We start from the raw sequence: 23,511 nt of genomic DNA on the forward strand, positions 1-23,511 counted from the left end.
ACTTCTAAAAAAAGAGTACTCTATGGAAATATACTGACGATGAAGGCTTTCACTGTCTGTCTGTCTCAAGCAGTGTGACTAATAACATTTTAAACAATGTTAAGTTATCCAAAACATATCTATGGGTTTTCAATAATTTCATTTCAGACTGCTAACTTGTTTTCTGTAGAAAATGGCTGTGAAATTGTTGATGGCAATACTTATAACCAATATGATTAATCACAAAAATACAGGAGACAAGTCTGAAGAACTCACTGTAAAGGAAAGATCTGTGGTCTAAAGATATCTTATTTAGAGGACTACTTAAGAATTGTAAGAAATTCTCAATAAATTGGAATAGTATCTTTAACATATTTACATTGGATATTTCACATGTATAACTATTTAACAAAACGAACTACTGGGAAAAGTTTCAAATAACCTATTTCCTGAATGATTACAGAAAAGTTTACATTACTCTTGCTTTGGTAGAAATATTTATCTAAAGAGTTACAATAATTGTATATATATTTCAGGACACTAACTAATGCAATGAAATCCTAAAACTAACAGAAGGTGGGGAGGATGTCCTTTTCCTAAGCAAAAGAGAGCTCAGAAAAGCAGTCAAAGTTCTCATTCCTTCCAGCTTGAGGCAATATTTGTGAGAGCGCATTTAAGAAGCAGAATACTTCCAAACTACAGCCATGGGTTACTGCAGCCCAGGAACCGTCCAAAGAAAGATAGATTCTAAGTAACAGATAAGAGTTTGGCATGAGGCAAAATGTAGATACTGTGCTTCATGGCAGTTTCCATAGCTTTAAGGCCAGTAACACATTCCTCTGCTTTTTTTGGAATGGATTTGTTTTCATCTTTAAACATAGCTACTGTTAAAAAAGCATAGATAACAGGTGACAATCAGAGCACACCACTCCTCTGGATTCACTCAATTCATATTTGAATATTGTGCATAGGCAGCCCAGCATGCCAAAACAGATGCATATTTAGGAATCCTGAGAATTAAGGTGTTTTCTGCTAGGCTCAGGGTCACTTTTCGGCTTGTTGTGAGAAAAAGTATTGGGAAAGAATCTCTTACTAAGGTCATAAACTGGAAAATTTCTGAAAAGCAGCAAACTATGTATACAAACAACCAGAATAGCACTTGTGCAGTTAAAGAAATGCACTCTAAGTTGACTGGGGAATTAACATTCAAACATAAGCAACTTTTCTTATTTGAATTTGAAGTGAGGTGGAAAAGGAAAAGAATTTACTTTAAGCTGTGCACGCCATGGAGCTTTTTATAAGTTATGAGAGAGCACGTTAAAAAGCGCGAGTTATTCACAATCGCTTACCCAAGATTCATGGTACAAAACTGTGAGGAGGTGTATGCCGTAATCATAGTTCTGTCTTCTTAGCGGACACCTGAAAATTCATAAACAAAGACAGTATTTTTGAAATCGATCAAGCCACTGTAATATACTTTTGAACAAAATATAATTAAACTTACCATAAAAGTGTCTAATTTGTAATGCAGGGAATCTTAGGGAAATGTGTGTTTGATTCACATGCATTTCTCAACTACACATAATCAAGAATAACATCACGAAGGCATGAGTATTAAGAAGATGGAAGAACGGGCATCTGCAAGTCAGTAAGAAAGCATGCAAACTGCAAGAATTTACAGATCTTCGGGTAACATTAAAAATTCCTTTTCCCTCTGTGTCTAAGTGGAACCCAGCATACTCAAAACCTGATTTATTTTTCCAGTCCCCAGACCTGAAGGAAGGAGGATGAGTGGTGAAAACAGCCATGAAATACAGTTCAGAACAGGAGATCTAACGAACTATGTAAGAAGAAAAGTTTAAGTCAATGTAGCCATAAGTCAAAACAGGATCACCAGATGCAATCTGTTGGGATAAAACACATTTCTGCAAAACCAGTGTATTTCTTAAAACTGGTCATCAAAAACTTCTGCTGAGAATTTGACGACATTAATCTCTCCCTCATGCTGATCAACCATAACTTCCTGTCTGTTTCTCACACTCACTTCCTGCAGGCTCCTTCACGCCTCTTTTTGATGTAGAACAAATTGAATCTTGCAAGACTACATCTGAGATGCTCTAAAAACACTCATCTGAATGACTATGGACTATGACTATTCTAGCAAATAAACTTTGAAAAGGACTCAACCTTTTGTCTCTTACTTCTTTCATAGTGAAAGAGCCCCAGCCTGGAAAATCCTGTATTACAAGAAATGGATTCTGCTCAGAGCTTGGGCCTTAGAATTTACTAAAACTGAAGTGCAATAGCAACAGGCACATTAAGAGTTTCTTCTGGAACACCACGTGAAACATTCACAGATGCTCTACAGGTTAAGCTCCTTTCAGCCATCAAAATGTTTTAGCCACAAAATAAGTCTTGCAAGGGAAATTAAACTGTTGATAGCACAAGTGGTCCCAGTAAACTACCCAGATTTCCAAGTCTAGTAAAAAAAGATAGGCACAATTTTATCCATTTTGTATTTATTTTATGTAAATTAAAACAGTATTCATACCGAAGGACGTGAAATTTAAGATGGGAGAAAGATTTCTAATAAAAACATGCAAACAGAAGAGACTACCAGTAATTTTTTCCTACCACTGAGAGCAGCTACGAATTAAAGTGTATTGTGAATTTAGGAACATGTATTTATTCTCTTAAATGCTTCAAAATTCAACACAGAAAACAAGTTTTTTCCAACGCAGCCTTCTGAATATTAACTGTAAATAACTAACGTGATTTGTTTATATCTAGAATATCAAAATACTGAGAAACATCTGGTCACTGATACAATTTTTCTTGCCTAACACTCTTCAACTCATTGTTAAAACTAACAGAGCCCATGGGTTCTGTTGGGAAGCATGACGACTACTTCAAGTAACAATTGAGACTTCTAAATACAGAGCTTCAATAACTAACAATATGTAACACATATTAGGTTTGACCTTATGACATTCGCCCATTATCATTTTAACAGTTAATAACAGAAGTACTTGTATGTTTAAGTCATATTTTAGCCTTAAAAATAAATTACCAAGACAATAATTGACATCACTGGAAGGCACCCATCCCTTTCTATACTGTGACCATTGCTACAGGCATTTTTTTTTTTCCTTCTTGTAACTGTACCTGTCCGTTGTAATTGTGAGCATATCTGTATCCTTACAGTACCGCTCTCCTACAAGTTTAATGAGCTTCTTCTTTGCATGGTCATCCAAATTCAGGTTAGAAAGTTTAACCTTCAAGTACAAGAGAAAACATCTTTTATTACCTTTTTTATTTTATTAGTATTATTACGCAGCCTGAAAACATTTTGAGCTAGTTAGGCACATCTTTTAACCCTATGGGAGACCCACACTAGAACAGTCTGCTCCTGAAGGGCTGCACCCTGTGGAAGGGTTCCATGCTGGAGTAGTTTGTGAAGAACTGCAGCTTGTGGGAAGGACTCACATTGGAGAAGTTCGTGGAGAAATGTCTCCTGTAGGAGGGACCTCACACTGGAGCAGGGGAAGGTGTGAGGAGGAAGGAGCAACACAGACAACATGATGAACTGACCACAATCCCAATTCCCTGTCCCCCTGCACTGCTTAGCAGGAGGAGGTAGAGAAATCAGGAGTGACGTTGAGCCTGGGAAGAAGGGAGGGCTGGAGGGAAGCAGTTTTAAGATTTATTTTTTATTTCTCAATATCCTACTCTGATTTGACTGGTAAATAATTAATTTCCCTAAGTCAAGTCTGTTTTGCCCATGACAGTAATTGGTAAGAGATCTCTCCCTGTCTTTATCTCAATCCACGAGCCTTTCATCAGATTTTTTCTCTTCCTGTCCAGCTGAGTAGGGGAGCAGCAGATCAGCCTGGTAGGCCCCTGGCATCCAGACAGGGTCAATCCACCACATCTTACCACATCTCATACTTGCATGTGTTTTGAAAAGAAAGACAAGCATCTTGGTTTTCAAAACAAAGGCTGTTTACCAAAAATACTTACTCTTAAAGTCACCACCCTTGCTTTGGGATTACGAATAGATGTTCCTGAAGCAACATAATCTACTGTCTCAATTTCAATAGGAAAATGCTGTTCACATTTCTCATCACTGTCCAAAGCACTTGGCCATTCAGTGCAGAAATCTGTATAACAAAGAGAAAACACTCCAAGTAATAACTGTTGGGCTTTTTGTTGTTTTTTGTTGGGGTTTTTTTTGCTTGTTTTTAATTTATTGTAATATATCTTTTTTAAAGTAGTATTTATAGAAACAATACTCATTTAGATCATGTCAAGGTCTCTGCCAGACTTGCTCCAGCATTTCAATGTCTTTCTTTGTACTGAGTTACCCAAAACAGGACACAGTATTCCAGATGCAGTCTCAAGTGCCAAATAGACCCAAAGAATGGTTTGGGGGTCTTTAAAGATCATCTAGTTCAACACCTCTGCCATGGGAAGGGGCATCTTTCATCAGATCAGGTTGCTCAAAGCCCCATCCAGACTGGCTTTGACCACTTCCAACGATGGAGGATCCACAGCATCTCTGGCCAACCTGTTCCAGCGCCTCACCACCCTTATGGTGAAAAATTTCTTCCTTAAATCTACCCCCTTTCAGCTTACAACTGTTGCTCCTTGTCTTGTCACTACAGGCCTTGATAAAAAGTCTCTCCCAGTCTTTCTTGTAAGCAGCATTTATATATTGAAAGGCCACAACAAGGTCTCCCCGGAGCCTCCTCTTCTCCAGGCTGAATAACCCCAACTTTCTCAGCCTTTCTTCACAGGAGAGGTGTTCCAGTCCTCTCGTCGTTTTTGTGGCCCTCCTCTAACAGGTCCATGTCTTTCTTGTACTGGGGATCCCAGAACTGGATACACTACTAAATGGAAGGGAAAGAATTAATTTCCTCAGTGTGCTGGCTATACCCATTTTAATACAACCCAGTATGCAGTTAGCCTTCCTTGCCACAAGGGCACACTGCTAACCTATGTTCAACTTTCAAATACCCACCAGGCCCCACATGGCCTTTGCAAAGGTTTGCCTCCCACCCCCAACTGTACTGTTTCACAGGTTACTCCACCCCAGATGCAGGACTTCATAGTTGCCTTTAACTTCATGAAGGTCCTTGCAGCTGAATCTTTCCTGCCTGTTCACATCACTCTGAATGGCAGCCCTACTCCCAGTGTATCACTTGTTCCTTCCAATTCATTACTACCTTGAGACCTACTGAGGTTGTGCTCTCTACCATTATCCAGGTTGTTATAAAGCACCTTTTCATGTGCTTGGAAGTGGCTTCCAGAGAGGTTTGCTTCACAGTCTTTCAGGAAATGTGGTGAGGCTGACTGACCTGCAACTCCCTGCATCTTCTTTCTTGCCCTCTTGAAGACGGTCAGGTAAAAATCTCCTGTTCCTCCTGGGTAGTCTTTACCTGCTTCCACTTTCTGTGTACTTCCTTTTTGCATCTCAGGTCACTCAGGAGTTCCCTGCACAACCATGCTGTCCTTCTGCCATACTTGCTCAACTTTCTGCACATTGGAATGGACCATTCTTGCTCTTTTAAGGAGGTTGAACTTAAACATCCACCAGTTCTACCAGGCCATTTTTCTCCCTAGGAGAGTCCCTTGTGAGATCTGCCAATAAGATTCCTGAATAAACCAAAAATCACTCTCCTCAAGTCCAGACTATAGTTCTACTGTCTGCCTTGCTCACTTCTCTCAGGATTTTAAACACCACAGTTCCATGACCACTGTTACCAAGGATGTCCCTAATTTTCACATTGTGTGCCAGCTGTTCTTTGTTTCTCAACAATAAATCCAACAGAGCATGTCTCCTAGTCAACTCATCAATCATCTGCATTGAGAAATTACCTTCAATACACTATTTGCCTTCCTCATTTCTCTCAAGATCTTAAACTCCACGATTTTCTTTTTGCAACCAAGGCTGCCACCAACCTTGACACCCCCAACCAGTTCTTTCATTCTTGCAAATAGCACATGCAACACAGCACCTTCCCCTAGACAGTCTGTTCAGCATCTGCATAAAAAAATTATCTGGAACACATTCCAGAAATCTTGACTGATTCCATCCCACCCTATTACCCTTCCAGCAGATGGTGGGATGGTGGCAGCTCCTCATGAAAACAAAAGCTTGCAGTTAGGAGGCTTTTTTCAGCTGTTCATCCACTTCCTCTTCTCGGCCAGGCAGTCTGTGACAGATTCCCACCAAGACATCCTTTTCAGCTTCTCCTCTGATCTTGACTCTCAACTTCTTAACCGGCTTGCTATGCATCTCATTGCAGAGCTCTGTATCAGAGCTGCTCTTTCGGGTACAGGTCAGTTCATCCTCCACATCATTCCTGCCTGTACTTCAAAAACATACAAGCTTTTGCTCTGCATTTCTGTGATTTCTCAGACTTCTAATTCTTCCTGTTTCCTGTGCTGCATGCATTTGTGTACATGCAACTCAAGACTGGCCTCTTATAAGTAACAAGTAACAAGCCATAGGATGACAGGGAACAGCCACAGGTTGCTCCAGAGGAAGTTTAGATTGGATATTAGGAAAAATTTCTTCACCAAAAGAGTTGTCCACCATTGGAACAGGTTGCCCAGGGAAGTGGTTAAGTCACCATCCCTGGAGGTGTTTAAAACACATGTAGATGTGGCACTCAGGGACATGGCTTAGTGGTGGACTTGGCAGTGTCAGGTTAACGGTTGGACTTGATGATCTTAAGGGTCTTTTTCAACCTAAATGATTTTATGATTCTATTTCCTCCCTGTCTGCTCACGGCTCCACTTCTCTTTGGACTAACCTACTCACTAGGTTCTCCTTCTTGGCTTGCTGGCTGGCAGAGATGTTCTTGGTCTTCATTAGATCTTGTATCTCCCCAGCAGACCTTCCTGTCACAGAATGTTTCATTTATTAAAAACATTCCATTTAATGGAATGGCTACTGATTAAACCCTGGTTTAAACACAGATAATCTTTTGAGAATTGAGTCGCATTCATCATCCATCTTCCTTAAGACACTAAAATACAAATTCTCCAGTACAAGCAGGGCCTAATGAAAAGGTAAAATTAAAGTCTTAGTTGTGTGCTGAAAAGCTCCTAAGACATATCTGCCTACCAACTGTATGACCCAATGCAGCAACAAGAAAGCATAAAATACTAGCCAAAGCCAGACAAATAACCTGCTTCAGTGGTAGACCATGCCTCATCTTCTACTTCATCACACACAGCTACAACAAAACCAAAAAAATCCTCTCACCTTTAAGAGCTGCACAGTGTTTCTTAATTGCAGGAGGAGTAAGATGCAAAAAATTTGGAATCTGAAACAGATATATTAAAAGTTACCAAAATAATAGCATTTTGTCTGTTTGTAAATAAAGGGACATTACTGAAATCTGATTACGCTTTTAATATTTGTTAAGGCAGTACAATACGTGTGATCAAATCTTCAGATAAGAAGACTCTTGTCAAGTATGATTTAGCAAAAGACTTAAGTTAAGCCCCATTACAAAACTCACAGGCATGATGATCCTAAAAAAGTCTCCTGATTTGGTTCATTTGTTACTTACATTTGTATTTGTCACCATTTAATCTAGAAATTAAATAGAATAGTACCCTATTTAGTAACAGAAAACAGTACCCAATATAAACATTTTAATCAAAGCAGTGCAGTCTTAGTGACCAATAATTTTAGAAGTTACCACACACCAATGGCACATGTCTTACCTTCATAAGTTCTAAGTTGCCTTCTTTCGGTGGAGGCACTCCTCTCTTCACTGGGTAACCCATTCGAACTGGGAGAGGCACAGAGGCAGGTTTAAACACAGCTGCTGTTGGATAAACACTGGTCCAGTCCTGATCAACCGCCATCTTCTCAGTTCTGGGAGGCAGATGCTAATAAATCAAAAATTATAAAAGTTTGATGGGAGATGTGCTGTTTTGTGAGACAAAGAAGGAGCAACACATGCAAAAAGTTATTTCAGGAATAAATTCCACAGTTAGATATTTAAAGACACCTTTACATCAAAAGTTAGTGCTCATTTGTACAAGGAATTTTTAAAAGATAGCCTCTCAAAGCTTGGGTAGCAGGGCCTTTCCCAATCTTAAATTGCATTTTATTTCAGAAATGCTTAGAAAGAAGAACTTGCCATCTTCTTGTGTTGTGATAAATCAGCAGGGAGGAAAAGGGGAACCAAGCCAGTATTTAATTGCACACTCTATTCATAAAGTGCCTAAGCATTTGGTGGGGTCAAGAAAATGAGTTTTAAATTCTGGAATTCTGAAAGTCTGAACAAGTTCATATTAAAATAAACACATATTAGTAAATCTGAAATTACTTGCTATAGAAATTCCAGTGTAGGAACAATGTATTACTATATTGCAGAAATAGCTTATATCCTTCAATTACTGACCAAGGTTTCAGTCAAATGCTCTTAAAAAAGCACAAGGTCACTGTTTCTTTCCCCAAAGCTTTAATTAAGAAGGGTAAAAGACGAATGGACATAGGCAGTCAGCTGGATTGACTGCTTTGGTGTATCATTAAATCTGCTCTTGGAAGTTAAAAAAAAAAATAATGCATGCCAAGTCTACTTTTACTATTTGCCTTTAAAAATTATAACACATAATACGCTAGTTTTGAAATTTATGTGTGCAATAAATAAGAACATTCGCAGCGATTAAGTGTTCAGATATCAGTTTTAATTCTACCGTGCAAGAACAATTTCACTTATTCACAATATCAGATTTTTTAATTACACCAGAAAGCAACCACTATGAATCCTGTAGACTCATACTGAAAACAGCATTAAAATGTCTGTTTTTATATTAAATGCAACTTTAAGTTACTTTTAAGAACGGTGGTACATGGCGTCAATACAAGCTAACTGTTAGCTTACCACTGTTAATCACAGAATCACACAGAATCACAGAATGTTAGGTATTGGAAGGGACCTCGAAAGATCATCTAGTCCAATCCCCCTGCCAGGGCAGGAACACCTAGGTGAGGTTACACAGGAAGGCGTCCAGGTGGGTTTTGAATGTCTCCAGAGAAGGAGAATCCACAACCTCCCTGGGCAGCCTGTTCCAGTGTTCCGTCACCCTCACTGAGAAGAAGTTTCTTCTCAAATTTAAGTGGAACCTCTTGTGTTCCAGCTTGAACCCATTACCCCTTGTCTTACTGTTGGTTGTCACCGAGAAGAGCCCGGCTCCATCCTCATGACACCCACCCTTTATATATTTATAAACATTGACGAGGTCACCCCTCAGTCTCCTCTTCTCCAAGCTAAAGAGACCCAGCTCCCTCAGCCTTTCCTCATAAGGGAGATGCTCCACTCCCTTCATCATCTTTGTGGCCCTGCGCTGGACTCTCTCCAGCAGTTCCCTGTCCTTCTTGAACTGAGGGGCCCAGAACTGGACACAATATTCCAGATGAGGTCTCACCAGGGCAGAGTAGAGGGGAAGGAGAACCTCTCTCAACCTACTAACCACCCCACTTCTAATACACCCCAGGATGCCATTGGCCTTCTTGGCCACAAGGGCACAGTGCTGGCTCACGGTCATCCTGCTGTCCACCAGGACCCCCAGGTCCCTTTCCCCTACACTGCTCTCTAATAGGTCATTCCCCAACCTGTACTGGAACCTGGGGTTGTTCCTGCCCAGATGCAAGACTCTACATTTTCCCTTGTTATATTTCATTAAATTTTTCCCCGCCCAACTCTCTAGCCTGTCCAGATCTCACTGGATGGCAGCACAGCCCTCTGGTGTGTCAGCCACTCCTCCCAGCTTGGTGTCACCAGCAAACTTGCTGATAGTACACTCAATTCCCTCATCCAAGTCATTGATGAATATATTGAATAGTATTGGTCCCAGAACTGACCCTTGAGGCACTCCACTAGATACAGGCCTCCAGCCAGACTCTGCCCCATTGACCACGACTCTCTGGCTTCTCTCCTTCAGCCAGTTTGCAGTCCACCTCACTACCCGATCATCCAGACCACACTTCCTCAGTTTTGCCGTGAGGATGCTGTGGGAGACGGTGTCAAATGCTTTGCTGAAGTCAAGGTAGACCACATCCACTGCTCTGCCATCGTCAATCCACCTTGTTACGTCTTCATAAAAGGCTATGAGGTTGGTCAAACACGACTTCCCCTTGGTGAAGCCATGTTGACTGTCCCTGATGACCCTCTTATCCTTGATATGTCTTAAGATGGCACCAAGGATAAGGTGTTCCATCACTTTCCCAGGGATGGAGGTGAGGCTGACCGGTCTATAGTTGCCCGGGTCCTCCTTCTTGCCCTTTTTGAAGACCAGAGTGACATTTGCTTTCCTCCAGTCCTCAGGCACCTCTCTCGTTTCCCAAGACTTGGCAAAGATGATGGAGAGTGGTCCAGCAATGACTTCAGCCAGCTCCCTCAGCACCCGTGGGTGCATCCCATCTGGACCCATGGATTTATGGATGTCCAGATTGCTTAACTGGTCCCCAACCCAGTCCTCATCAACTGAGGCAAACTCCTCCATTGCCCTGCCTTCCTCTGGGGCCTCAGGGGTACGGGGCTCCTCAGGACAGCCTCCGGCAGAGTAGACAAAGACAAAGAAGGCATTCAGTAATTCTGCCTTCTCTGTATCTTCTGTCACCAGGGCACCCACTCCATTCATCAGTGGGCCTACATTGCCTCTGGTGTTAGTTTTATCTGCCACGTATTTGAAGAAGCTCTTCCTGTTGTCCTTGACCCCTCTCGCCAGGTTTAACTCTAAGGAGGCCTTAGCTTTCCTAGTTGCCTCCCTACATCCTCTGACAACAGCCTTACATTCTTCCCCAAGTGGCCAGCCCCTCCTTCCATGATTTGTAAACCCTCCTCTTCCACTTGAGTTTGCCCAGCAGTTCCCTGTTTAACCATGCAGGAGACCTGCATGGCTCCCCTCCTTGACTTCCTGCGCATTGGGATGCACTGATCTTGAGCTTGGTAGAAGCAGTCCCTGAATGCTAGCCAACTATCTTGGGCCCCTTTACCTTCAAGCAGCCTTGCCCACGGGATTTCCTCCAGCAATTGTTTGAAAAGGCCAAAGTCGGCCCTGCTGAAGTCCAGGGTTGCAATTCTGCTCGGTATTCTGCTCCCGCCACAGGAGATTCTGAACTCCACCATCTCATGGTCACTGCAACCAAGGCAGCCCCCCACCTTTACTGCTTCAACCAGACCCTCCTTGTTAGCGAGGACGAGATCCAGCAGCACACCTCTCCTAGTCGGCTCCTCCACCATTTGCATCAGAAAGTTATCGTCAATGCACTGGAGGAACCTCCTAGACTGAGGCTGGCTGGCTGAGTAGTCCTTCCAGCAAACATCAGGGTAGTTAAAATCCCCCATAACAACCAGAGCCTGTGACTGTGAGGCTGCGCTCAGCTGCCCGTAGAAGGCCTCATCAACTTCCTCACTCTGATCTGGTGGCCTGTAACAGACTCCCACAACAGTGTCACCCCTGCCAGCCTGCCCCTTAATTCTTACCCACAGACTCTCAATTCGCTCCTCATCTGCCCCTGGACAGTACTCTATACATTGTAGTTGCTCTCTCACATAAAGAGCAACTCCACCACCACGCTTGGCTGGCCTGTCTTTCCTGAGAAGGACATAGCCATCCATGACCACATTCCAGTCATGTGAGCTGTCCCACCATGTCTCTGTTAATGCCACCAGATCATAATCTCCTGACCGAACACAGGTTTCTAACTCCTCCGCTTTTCTTTTCTTTTTTTTTCAGGTTTCTAACTCCTCCTCTGCTTTTGCCTTTACGAGAACACAGACTGAAAACAGGCGGGAGATGAAACAAACTAGGTGATGGTTCTGGAATAGTCACAACGGATTGTTTCACCAGGTTTTGACTACAGATGGGGTTCCTGCACAAACTGTTATGATACACAGCTTAGAAAGAGTTTTCTAATACCTCTTAGTTAATCGCAAATAGTTTTAGTACTTACTGCTCTTACAAACTGTGGTGTCCTGCCTCTTCTCCTTGTTGAAGCTGAAAGAAAAAGAAACATTTTTCAATACAAACTACTATGTCATTTTGTGGAAAAAAGAGCAGCATAATCCTGTATGCTTTTTTTTTTCTTCTGCAAAGACAATATACACTAATACTTCCCAGTCTTATCTGGAAGAAGAGGAAGATCAGATACTCATACTTCAGATTGCTTATTTATTTTTTTAAACTTTAAAAAAAAAAAAGCTTGGAAGCCATTTCATCTGGGTCTATCCTAGAAACACATTAACAATATTTTAGTGATTACATGCCTAAATCCATTTTGCTAGCACCATTTATTCCAGCTTGATGCAGGAGGAAAGAAAAGTGAGATAAGTGCATCTGTTGTCTTCCTAACTGTGCTTCCTTTTCTCTTTCCCACACAGTTCTTAAGTCGCAAATCGCTCTCCACCAGCAGTACAGGACAGCTAAACCTAACAGTTCATTATTACCAAAAGGAGAATCCCATAGCTCCATCCCTTCCTTCTGACAGCACATCTTCACACCCTCTTCTGTGACGCTTTCAGGCTCATCTAGCCTCTGCATAAACTGTTTGCACATAAAACATTTTCTTCTTGGGATGGGGACCAAATGGATGGGTTTGTTTTCTGCCATTTTACCATGTTGATGTGCTGACTGGGCAGTCTCAGAGAAGATGCAACAGAAATTGAAAGAGTTTACTCCCTTTTAGCAGGCCTGAGTCACTGACTCAATTTTTCAGACAACTGACTTCAGCTGGAGCTGTGGTGAGGGACTCATAGGGATGCATGAAGATACCGAATACAACTAGATTTTCGATCTTAACAGAGATTTTCACTTTCTTGTGTTCATTTCCTCCCACTCCTCAAACGGTAGTTTAATCGCTTTCAACTGTCCCTTCCCTCAACACCACCAAAACAATGTGGTCTTTATAGCAGTCAGATAAATGAAAGTGAATCTCATTAAATTTATGTTCAAGTGTCCTGCTTGGGCTTGGGGCTTTTTTAGTTTGTTCATTTGTTTTTTAATTGTTACCACATTACACTACAGTATATATTTAGCAAAAAGCACTGAATGGGATTTAGGAGTGGATGTTTGGGTTCTTTTTGCCTCATTAATCTGTCTGACAACACTACCGCACATAAACCTTAGAAAAACTTGCGTATTTCACAGTTCTTTTATTAAAGAAAAGTATTTTATAGATCAAATTATGTTCTTCTTGCTATATAAAAATTGAAACTGAAGAATACGCATGGGGCTCTGCAACAAGTAATACACAGCATTCTTCTATCCCTTGATCTGCCATATTTGTGATGCTTTCACAGACACACTTCATTCATACCCATCTTATTATTTGTTACAAACATCTACAATTTCAGGACAGGACACCTATTCCTGCAGTGCCATGGGCCCCAACATCAGACATCACTTGGAGGCCCTTTCAGCATCTCAGCCTGCCCCTGAATCTGCAGACGACAAATGTCCACCTGGTCTTTGGGAAAAGGTTGGTACAGCCCTGACCCAACAGAACTCAGGCAACAGCTCAGCTTGAGGCCAGGCATGACACCAAATGTTTAACATCAGTGCACATCCCTCAGCAAAAGATTAAATTCTCATTTGGCGTACCCAAAACCAGGCAATGTACTACAGGCCAAAAATCCTGTACTGGAGAGAGTTCAGAGGAGGGCAATGAACTGGTGAGGGGCCTGGAGCACAAGTGTGATGAGGAGTGGCTGAGGGAACTGGGGCTGTTCAGCCTGGAGAAAAGGAGGCTGAGGGGAGACCTTATCTCTGCCTACAACCACCTGAAAGGAGGTTGTTGCATGGAGGGTGTTGGTCTCTCCTCCCAAGTAGCAAGTGACAGGACAAGAGAAAATGGCCACAAGTTGTGCCAGGGGAGGTTCAGATTGGATATCAGGAAAAATTTCTTCATGGAAAGAGTTGTCAAGCATTGAAACAAGCTGCCAAAGAAGTGGTGGAGTCACCATCCCTGAAGGTGTTTAACAGGCATTTAGACGAGGTTCTTAGGGACATGGTTTAGTGCCAGAGTTAGGATATGTTTGGATTCTATGATCCTGAGGGTCTCTTCCAACTGAAATAATTCTATGATTCTATGAAAATCTGTCTAGCAAACACCAATTTGCTCACTTTTTTCTTCAGACTATTCACAGCAACTATGCTCCCAAAGCCTCTACCCTATACCGTAAATATAGGGTTTCTTTAACCAAAAGCTCTCCAACAAACACTCGCAAAACAAAACGCCTTTCCAGAGCGGCCTGCAGCCGGGAAGGAAGGCAGGCCACGGGCCTGAGCTCCCCACCCGCTCTCAGGGCCCCGTCAGCCCCGAGCTCCTCGTCCCCGGACGGCTGCGCGGCCGCCACCGCCGCAACGCGGGCCGGGCCGCTCTCACCTTCCCTCTGCTGCCCGTCCCTGCTGTTCACCGCCGGCACGGAGGAGTAAGCCGCGGCCCCGAAAAGAGGCGCCGCCACGGCCCTCCCGCAGGAGCGGGAGAGCAGGGCCCGGTGGCCCGCAGCGGCCAGCACCGCCCCGCCGGCCAGCGCCATCTTGGGAACCTGCCCACACGCAGCCCCACCGCCCAACGTCCTCCCGGCAGGACGGGAGCCGGCTCGGGCCAAACCAGTTGTAAAGGCAAATCGTAGCAGTTTTCCGCCCTCAAGGAGGAGGGGAGCGGGCGGCGAGGGGCCGGGCGGAGCCGGCTGAGGCACCTGGGACGGGACGGGACAAAACCCGTGGCCCTGGCCGGAGGGCTGGGATGGGGATTTGTGCTGGCGTTTTCTTCCTTAAGTCACTTTCTTCCTCTCACAAGTAAATATAACTTCTCAGTCCTTGCGTGCACTGTGTATCCCCGAAACAGGGACCCCTGTAGGGGAAGCTCCGTGGATTTCTTCAGCAAAACGCTGATGGGTTCCTGTCATATGGAAACAAAATGATCCTGCTGTCTTGTGTGTAAATCTGGACTAGATAGCGCTGCTTTTCTTAAATACAGCTTTTTACTGAAGAGAAGCTGCCAAATTAATGTATACTGTGATAAAGTCGTAAAAGATGTACACATGGTTAACCGATTGACATGATAAATGCTTTCTGACCACCTGCAAAACGAGGGGATATTTTTCAAGTTTTAGATCCTTCTGCATGACAAGAGGGAGGCAGAAGATTAAGTGATACATTGTTTAGAAGCAGAGCGCTTGGTTTATATTTTACTAATAATTAATAGACGTATTGTAAGTAAGAAGCTAAACAATTATAACTAACATCATCATTTCTTAGTATAGAAGTATTGCATGTCAAAGTTTTCAAAAATTGTAATGCATATGTAATAATTATGCAAATATAAGCGACACATGAGCGTCCAGTCTTAGGAGCACTTGTGGAGGATGATCCCCAGTGTTCCCCAGCAGAGATAAAATAAAGAATGCCACTTAACAGTATAATTGACTCTGCTGTAAAGTTTATTTCTCCGTTTCATTACTGCTTCTCAGAATCTGTTAGGTGCAGACCAGCTAGCAAGATACTTGTAGCAAGTATCTTTGTAGCAAGATACTTGTATCCCAGGCCACGGTCACAGTTCCTGGCTTTAACCTATTTGTATCAAATTACAACATAACCATACTGTAGTCTACCTTTTCATTTTTAGTACAGCACCTCACAACGACTTAATCCACCTTAACATACTTGTTGGTCAGAATGTGCTCTTACAAATGATGGATAGTGCTTAATTCCTAATGCTAATTGCAATATATCCCTTTCACTTATAGACTTTCCACAAGACTTCTGTCAATTTTACAAATTTTGAATTACGGAACATCCATCTCATTGTTAACAGCAGGTGGAAAAAAGGACAAAACAAAATGTGCTGAAATTCTTAATAGCGGTGTCTGATAATTGTTCCAAACTAAGATTAACTAATTGAATTCTATACATCTTTGCATTCTCAATAAGCTAATTCTGAAACTAAAACGTTCAGAGATCAAAGTGAGCTAGGCATCCAAGTGAGGATTTGGACTTGAGTGCCCAAAGGGGTTGAATCTATCCTGAAATACAAAATTGAATGTTACTGTTAGTAAGATAACCAGACACACGTCTGGAGACAGAGAATATATATTCTTCCTGCTATATACATAGGATATATAAAATTGCACTGAATATCAGGTTCAGAAATATCCCTTATAAATAATAACTGCTTTTCCAATTAAAAATGTTATTGCATCTTGGTTTTCAGAATATTTGTCAGGCACACCCTATTGCTTTCACAGTGATGTGTCATTTTCAAGGTTGAAAGAAACACTGTGTTTACACACACCTACACTCATATCTATACCTCATGACAGAGACCTTGTGAGTCAGTTTATGCACATGAAGACGAAATGGAGAATGGTAGTAATATGTAAAGTCTGATAAATCTCAATGCTTAATGTATTTAGTGAATTTCACAAATACTAAGCGATGATTCAGGCAACCTTACTGACTTTCTGAAGTTCTGATGTATATTCCCACTAGAATGTTCTTACTTAAAAGACACTCTGAATTTTATCTCATTTTCCACATGAGGGTAACGTAAGAAGAGATGTTTTGTTGTCGAAAGCATGTAGTGCCAGTAACAGAAGAAGATCCAACTGCAGGTGTTATGTGTTAGCTGAGAGTTCCTGTTTCATGACTTCAGCATGGGTCGCTTGCACGTGTTGGGTTGCAGAATCAAAAATTATTAGTTTATTTTGAAATACTCTTCAAATTTTTCATGCTTTTCCCAAAAATAATCCAGTTACGATTATCGTTTAAACATCTGCTTTCAGTAGAATGGTGCATGTTCAACACACGGCTGCTCCTGTTAGATTTTACTCAAGAAAGTGAACATCCAGTTGTCTACTTCAGAAGGGTTTTTTTTAAAGAAACATTTATGGGATGTTTTAGTTGCTAGAATGAACAGCTCTAAAGAATCCCATCCTCCTTCGGAATACTAACTGTTGAGGCAGCCTCTTTTATACAGCTGCTTATAAGCAGATCAAATTGTGTCTTATCACAGATTTGTTTGTTTAGATTTCTTTGACTCAGCCAAGCTAAACACAGTCCCAGATTTCTAAAAGGTGGACAAAACTGGACTGAATTTTCTCAGATCCAGAGTGTATTTGCTGAAGTCATCATATTCGACTGATTCATCACCATGTGTTATCGCTTGTTTGTAAACTGCTGATGCTACAGTAACAGAGAATTCTATGAATTGGCTGGGAAATGCACTAGAATGACAAGGATCTCTGCAGCCACCAAGGTTCGCTGAAGATCTTCCATTCCATCTCGTCTGGCTTATCCAGAAGATGTATACCTAAAAAAATCCTGTCTACACAGTCAGAGCTGATTTCTTATAAAAGAAAACCAGAGAAAAACCTACCATCGCTATGATTAGTAGGTGCAAAGGAAACTTTAAAATTACATATTTCTTATTCTTTCCTAGGTTTGAATTATATGGTGTTTGCATGACAAGATATATTAGTTCTTCAGCGTTTCATCTGTTTCTTTATTTCTCTGTGAGCACATAAGGACATGATTATTGGCCCCATAACACCTGAGAAAGGAATGTTATTTTAAAAATTTAAGAGTGAAAGAAAAAAAGGATAAATAGATGCAGATAATAAAAATCCATATTTCCTGCACATGACCATGAGACAAAACCAAGAATGCAATACAAATGCAATATTTTTCAGTTTTTCAGGCACCATCACCAGTTATTAAAAATTGCTACACAGATAAAATACTTGGTTGCTATTTATTATAGCTGGTATGTGGCAGTTGCACATCCTCCTGAGATCCGGTGCCTTCAATAGGGGAGTTGATGGCTCTTTAGCACCTTTTGTGCCCCATTGTGCCTGACCCAATGTGCACATCCAGGGTGGCACCAAGGTGCTGACAGTCACATCCTCCCCTGCCCCGGGGCAGGATGACTTCACCTCCACCCAGCTAGAGGAGCAGGAGGGGTGGGACCCTCAGCCGATTGCAGAGTCCTCAACAAAGGAGGTGCCCGGAGACGCTGAGAAGCTTACATTAACTTGAAATCAACAGACCTATAAACTGGCTTTACAAATTTACCTCAGGATGCATTCTTTGTGCACTTCTTTAGCACACAAATGTCCTTCCTTTATTTTGTGATGCACACACATTTTGAAAAGCATTTCCAGTTCCAGTACAACTGAACCAACTTCATTTTTATTTGCAACCGTGATTTTGCATAAGAATGGTAGGAAGAAGAACAGACATGTTATGTAGAAACTCAGATAAGCAGAGAGATATTGGAGATGTTAGATAAGTGTGTTTACTGTATATAGTTAAATAATAGATTGTGTTACTATTATTTTCCTTTTTCCATTTTTGTGATTTCTTTTCTCATCTTCATAGTGAAAAAGCCAGCATTTACAAGGGCTCTGTCATCTCTCTTAATAAAAGATTACGGTTCCTCTTTAATATTCCCAGTCAGATTCAATTTCACATTGATCATTCAATAATAAAAAAAACTACTGATGAAAGAGGGAATTTGCTTCTATGATTGAATCCCACCACTGGTCAACATTCTGAGTGCGCAGAGCGTTGGCACAGTAATTAACAAGGAAGCTGTACACCCTTCTGCCCATACAAAAGCCAAGTCAGCCTGGGTTCACTTGCTTGAGTGGAACATGGTGGGAAGAAAGATGTAAGTAAGTAAGAAGCAGTAAATAATTTAGAACTACCGGAGAAAGTAATAGACAGTTGTCTTAAAAAATACAGGAGATAGAAGTAAGAAATAGTAGGTTTCTTGTTGAGGATATTCTCCATTTGGGGAATGAGGGGTATCATTTCAGAAGAATTACTGCCTCGCACTCTAGATTAGTACAGAAAGAGAAAGTAATGTGGACCTGTTACATTAAGAATTTCAAGTTCAGTTTGCTTCTCTTTAATATCAGCTTGATAATCAATTAAAGGTTGTATAAAAGAGCCTACAGAAAAAAAGCTTTTTGGAAATCTTTAACTAAAATTAACAGAATATCTTCATTTACTTTATAAACTCATACATGTAAAAATGTACAACTGCACTTATTCTTAAAGGATCATTGTCATCTTTCCAAACTCTTTCTTCAGTTACATCACCCAGCTCCTACGTAAAAAGTCTCTCCTGAAGCAATAACTAGATTTTGATCAATCTTTTCAAATACATTTTTAATAAGCACCCATTTTTAGTGGTATTCTGTTACAACCTCAGTACCATTAACAGTATCCTTCTTCTCCAATCCATCACTAATGATTTAAACAAACCCAAGAAAACAATGCTAGTACACTTAATATAATTGAAGACAGGGATCAAGTAACAGTTGAGGTTCACTGTACAAGAATTTATATTGTCTCTTATTATTTGAAGGCTCTCCATGACTGCTATCTGATACCTTTTCATCAACTAGAATCGGTACGATATTTCAAGCAGTAATTTTGTCCTTTTATGCAATATAAGTATATCAACAGATACTTTACCCTACGTGGTAGCAGTTTCTTTTAGTATAAAAAAATATTTAGTGTTTTCATTCTTATTTATCCAGTTATTAAAAATAATATGGGCTTCTATGAAGATATACTATGAATATAGTTTAAGAATTCTGCTGAGCTAGAGAAGAGCACTAAACTTAAAGACTGAGCACACCTTAAACTCCACACCAAGCTGTTCTCTATTGTTCAGGTGGAATAACAAGAGATAGGCAGAATTTCGCTTCAGCACTGTAAAAAATAACTCTCATGGAATACATTAAAATGATTGCTTGATTTACAATAGTACTTAAAATGACAAACAGGATCAGGACCCTAGGTTGCTGGCTTTCGATAAACAATTTTTTTTTAATCAGCAAATAATGCCAAGTTAGAGAATGCACTCATGATTTAAACTTCTCCTTATTCTCAATATTTCAGTTCAATAACTCCTTTCCAAAAGGCTATTGAAATGACAGTATAATGAGCAAGGTTGCATACTTTGTCACTTTTTTTTCATCCAAGTGCATGATTATTGATGTGCCCAGTGAGGTCAAGAACAATGATGCCTGAAGCCCTGATATCCCAGAATTATTTACTTTCTGTTATGGATCTCTCAAACTCCTGAGTATCAGATCTCATTTTGCTAGGCCCAACATTGTCTTTACCATACAACTGTTAACCAAACAGATCACTGCTGTGCAAATGAGGATGAGATACACTTCCGTAGCACATAGAGCCCATGATGGCATTGCCATGGCATCTAACAGAAATTAGTGCACTTGAAACTTAGCTGAACTACAGTGCAAAAGTCGTAGAACTGAATACTTTTCATGATTTGTTCCTACAGAGGAAAACATACTCCTTTCTCTGCTATTTCCTCTGATTCTCTGGCTGTTATCGCTCCCATGCTTGTAGTGAGAGACAACAAAGTACCAACAGGATAACAAGCTAAGAGACTGAGGCACAGGATGTATAATCTTCATGGAAAAGTGAAATTCATCCTGAAAGAGTATGTAACAATAGTTAAGCCCCAGAAGTAATTTGCTTATCTGAGAATTTTCACACACACACACACATACAAAATTTTTAAAAAAGCTAACTGAACACATGACATCCTTGCTGAAAAGTGAAGGAGAAAAAAATGAAAATGTATGCATTTATTAAGAGACAAGTGTCAGACCACTATTGACCCAGCAGAACTCATAAAAATGAGAGAAGAACTTGGAAATAAAGGTTGCAAAAATTCTGATATTTCGTATTAGAACAAATGGACAGATAAATTCATTCCCACCACCATGTTCATTTGTATGAGTATAAAGAGTATCAAATCTAGCCTCGAAATAATATGCTGGTCTAAGGGTAATTGATGTCTAAGGTCTTGAAGATAATTATAAATAAGGTCTTTCATGAAATAAGGACAGTGTTGACTTAGAAGCAGGTGTTTTACTTAACTGGTGACAAGAGAACTTGCACAAAAGCGAAGTGTTAACAATGAATAAAACCAATGATTTTTGTTGCTTGTCTCTTCTCATCCTGAAACATATACCAATTGTAAATTGGGCAAGATAAGGAGGTAAAATATATAACCTTAAGAGGTATTCACTATTCTCATATCTTCCCAGTGTATGGATTATCTGCTGTTTATAACCAACGACCTCTAAAGTTTTAAGTCTCCTTTGGAAATGTTCCATTAAAAGACAAGTTCCTCATAATACTTGTCCAAAAGGAGACAGGTGACATTTTTTTCCTGGGTTTCATCTGGTTGAGTGAAAAGCTTAACTGTATGTATCTGTTCTTCCTGGACAGAGACCTTGGAGAAGGTCCAGAGGAGGTCACAAAAATGATCAGAGGTGGAACACCTCTCCTGTGAGGACAGACTCAGAGAGTTGGGGTTGTTCAGCTTGGGGAAGAGAAGGCTCCGGGGAGACCTTATTGCAGCCTTTCAGTACTTTAAAGGGGCGTATAAGAAGGACGGTGACAGACTTTTCAGAAGGGCATGTTTTGACAGGACAAGGAGTAATGGTTTTAAACTAAAAGAGAGGAGATTCAGGATAGATATGAGGAAGAAATTTTTTACAATGAAGATGGTAAAATACTGGCGCAGGTTGCCCAGAGAGATGATAGATGCCCCATCCCTGGAGACATTCCAGGACAGACTGGACGGGGCTCTGAGCAACCTGATCTAGTTGAAGATGTCCCTGCTCATTGCAGAGGGGTTAGAATAATAGAATCATAGAATCATTTCAGTTGGAAGAGACCCTCCGGATCATCGAGTCCAGCCATAACCTAACTCTAGCACTAAACATGTCACTAGGAACCTCATCTAAACGCCTTTTAAACACCTCCAGGGATGGTGACTCCGCCACTTCCCTGGGCAGCCTGTTCCAATGCCTAACAACCCCTTCTGTGAGAATTTTTTCCTAATATGCAATCTAAACCTCCCCTGGCGCAACCTGAGGTTGGACTAGATGACCTTTGAAGGTCCCTTCCAATGCATACTATTCTATGATTCTATGCCTCTGTGCCTCTATGATTCAATGATTCTATGATTCTATGCTGACCCCATTTCCAAACCAACCTAACCTGAAGAATGATTTTGAAAATAGGAATTGCCTTCTTTTACCAGAACTAACTGAAGAAAACCCCATGCATGCACCTTGCTGCTTAGTGGGGTGTGTGATCTGGGAGCTCTTCTGCACGTCAAATGCTTTGTATGTTTCTGTGGGAGTTTAAGAGGATTAAGGTTCCCCTTCGTTCACTGCGGGTGCGGGGTCCGGGGAGGGGCGGCGGGGGCGCGCTGGGCGGGACCTCTCGGCGCTCTCCGTGGTGCTGAATCCGTTCAGCGCCATTCAGCTGGCTCTGGGTGGGAATAAATCAAAGTAATGTGCAAGCTGTTGCGCTCTCCCTCTTGTCATTGCTGTAGTCCGAGGACAGCCACAGGAACTGTGACTGTGGGCAATACCATTGGGTGTATACAATGCTCTTATTATTTTCAGATTGAAAACTGCACCCTCCAAATGAAGACACTCTTTTTTTCAATGGATACTTTACATGGATAGCCAGCTCACCTTTTCCTTTGGGTTGCATTTCCACCGTGTTGCCCACTGCTTTAGTATGGAACATTTAATAGCATTATTGTACCTGCAACTGAAACCAGCATTCTTCACTTTTCATCGCACAAAATGGAATAGTTTGACTGGATAGAGTGGGTGGTTGGGGTAATGGAAAAAATGAATGAAACAGAATAGGCAAAAGGAGGAATATCATTAGTTTGTTTCAGTTTGGAATTGCTGTATGTCTGTTGTCAGTGGTTTTTATTTTAAAAGAGCTGGCTATTTTTCTCTTTTTCAGTTCACATGCCTGCAATGTTGATGAAATTTCAAAAAATGAAAAGGATAGGTGTGGTGTGGACAGACAAACTGATCTGAAAGTTGCTTCTAGTTCCCCCATAATGATCATGTGAATTAATTAATTAATCAATGTTTCCACGAGGTGGATAGAATTTGTTTAATTAGAATCAGCATAACAATCATGTTTTAAAGTAGAAGATCTAGCTTAGGTCTTAATACTAAGATCTAGTATAAGATCGATCGATCTATCTATCTATCTATCTATCTATCTATCTATCTATCTATCTATCTATCTATGATATATATCATACTAAGAGACTGACATTTTATTCACATCACAGTTCTTACTAATTTCAGGCATGTCTTGAAGAACTTGCATTTTCTGTTTCATTTTTTCCAGTAAAGCATTTTATTTTCAGTTTGAACAGTGAGAAAAAAAACTGTTTAATTGAAGGAGTCAGCTTAATTTCTTAGAGCAATCCCATCATGGAAATGAGAAATTTACAGAATTGTTAGATACTACTCTGGTCAAGCAGTCAGTCTTGTAGTCTATCTATATTAATACTAAAATAATGAAGCAGTGCCTACATGCATAAAAGACAATTTAGCATTTCAGCTCTTCCCCCATGTAGTAAAACGCTACAATATATTTTACTTGCCAAGCTTTTGGGATTGAATG

General features: G+C 40.9%; 1 protein-coding gene across 1 annotated transcript in view; it reads right to left on the minus strand.

Annotated features, from left to right (window-relative positions):
* Window positions 1–14,569, minus strand: part of MRPS35 (mitochondrial ribosomal protein S35) — a 31,420-nt gene extending 16,851 nt beyond the window's left edge. Inside the window, exons 1-7 of the mRNA XM_065654971.1 lie at window positions 14,393–14,569; window positions 11,963–12,006; window positions 7,720–7,887; window positions 7,253–7,313; window positions 4,000–4,139; window positions 3,145–3,254; window positions 1,329–1,398 (exon numbers count right to left, since the gene is read on the minus strand). Of these exons, the coding sequence (XP_065511043.1) occupies window positions 1,329–1,398; window positions 3,145–3,254; window positions 4,000–4,139; window positions 7,253–7,313; window positions 7,720–7,887; window positions 11,963–12,006; window positions 14,393–14,546 (747 nt within the window). The 5' untranslated portion in view covers window positions 14,547–14,569. The remainder of the gene's footprint in view (window positions 1–1,328; window positions 1,399–3,144; window positions 3,255–3,999; window positions 4,140–7,252; window positions 7,314–7,719; window positions 7,888–11,962; window positions 12,007–14,392) is intronic.
* Between the last annotated feature and the right edge of the window lie 8,942 nt (window positions 14,570–23,511).

Source organism: Caloenas nicobarica, chromosome 1 (genome assembly GCF_036013445.1).
Source record: "Caloenas nicobarica isolate bCalNic1 chromosome 1, bCalNic1.hap1, whole genome shotgun sequence".
Classification (NCBI taxonomy): domain Eukaryota; kingdom Metazoa; phylum Chordata; class Aves; order Columbiformes; family Columbidae; genus Caloenas; species Caloenas nicobarica.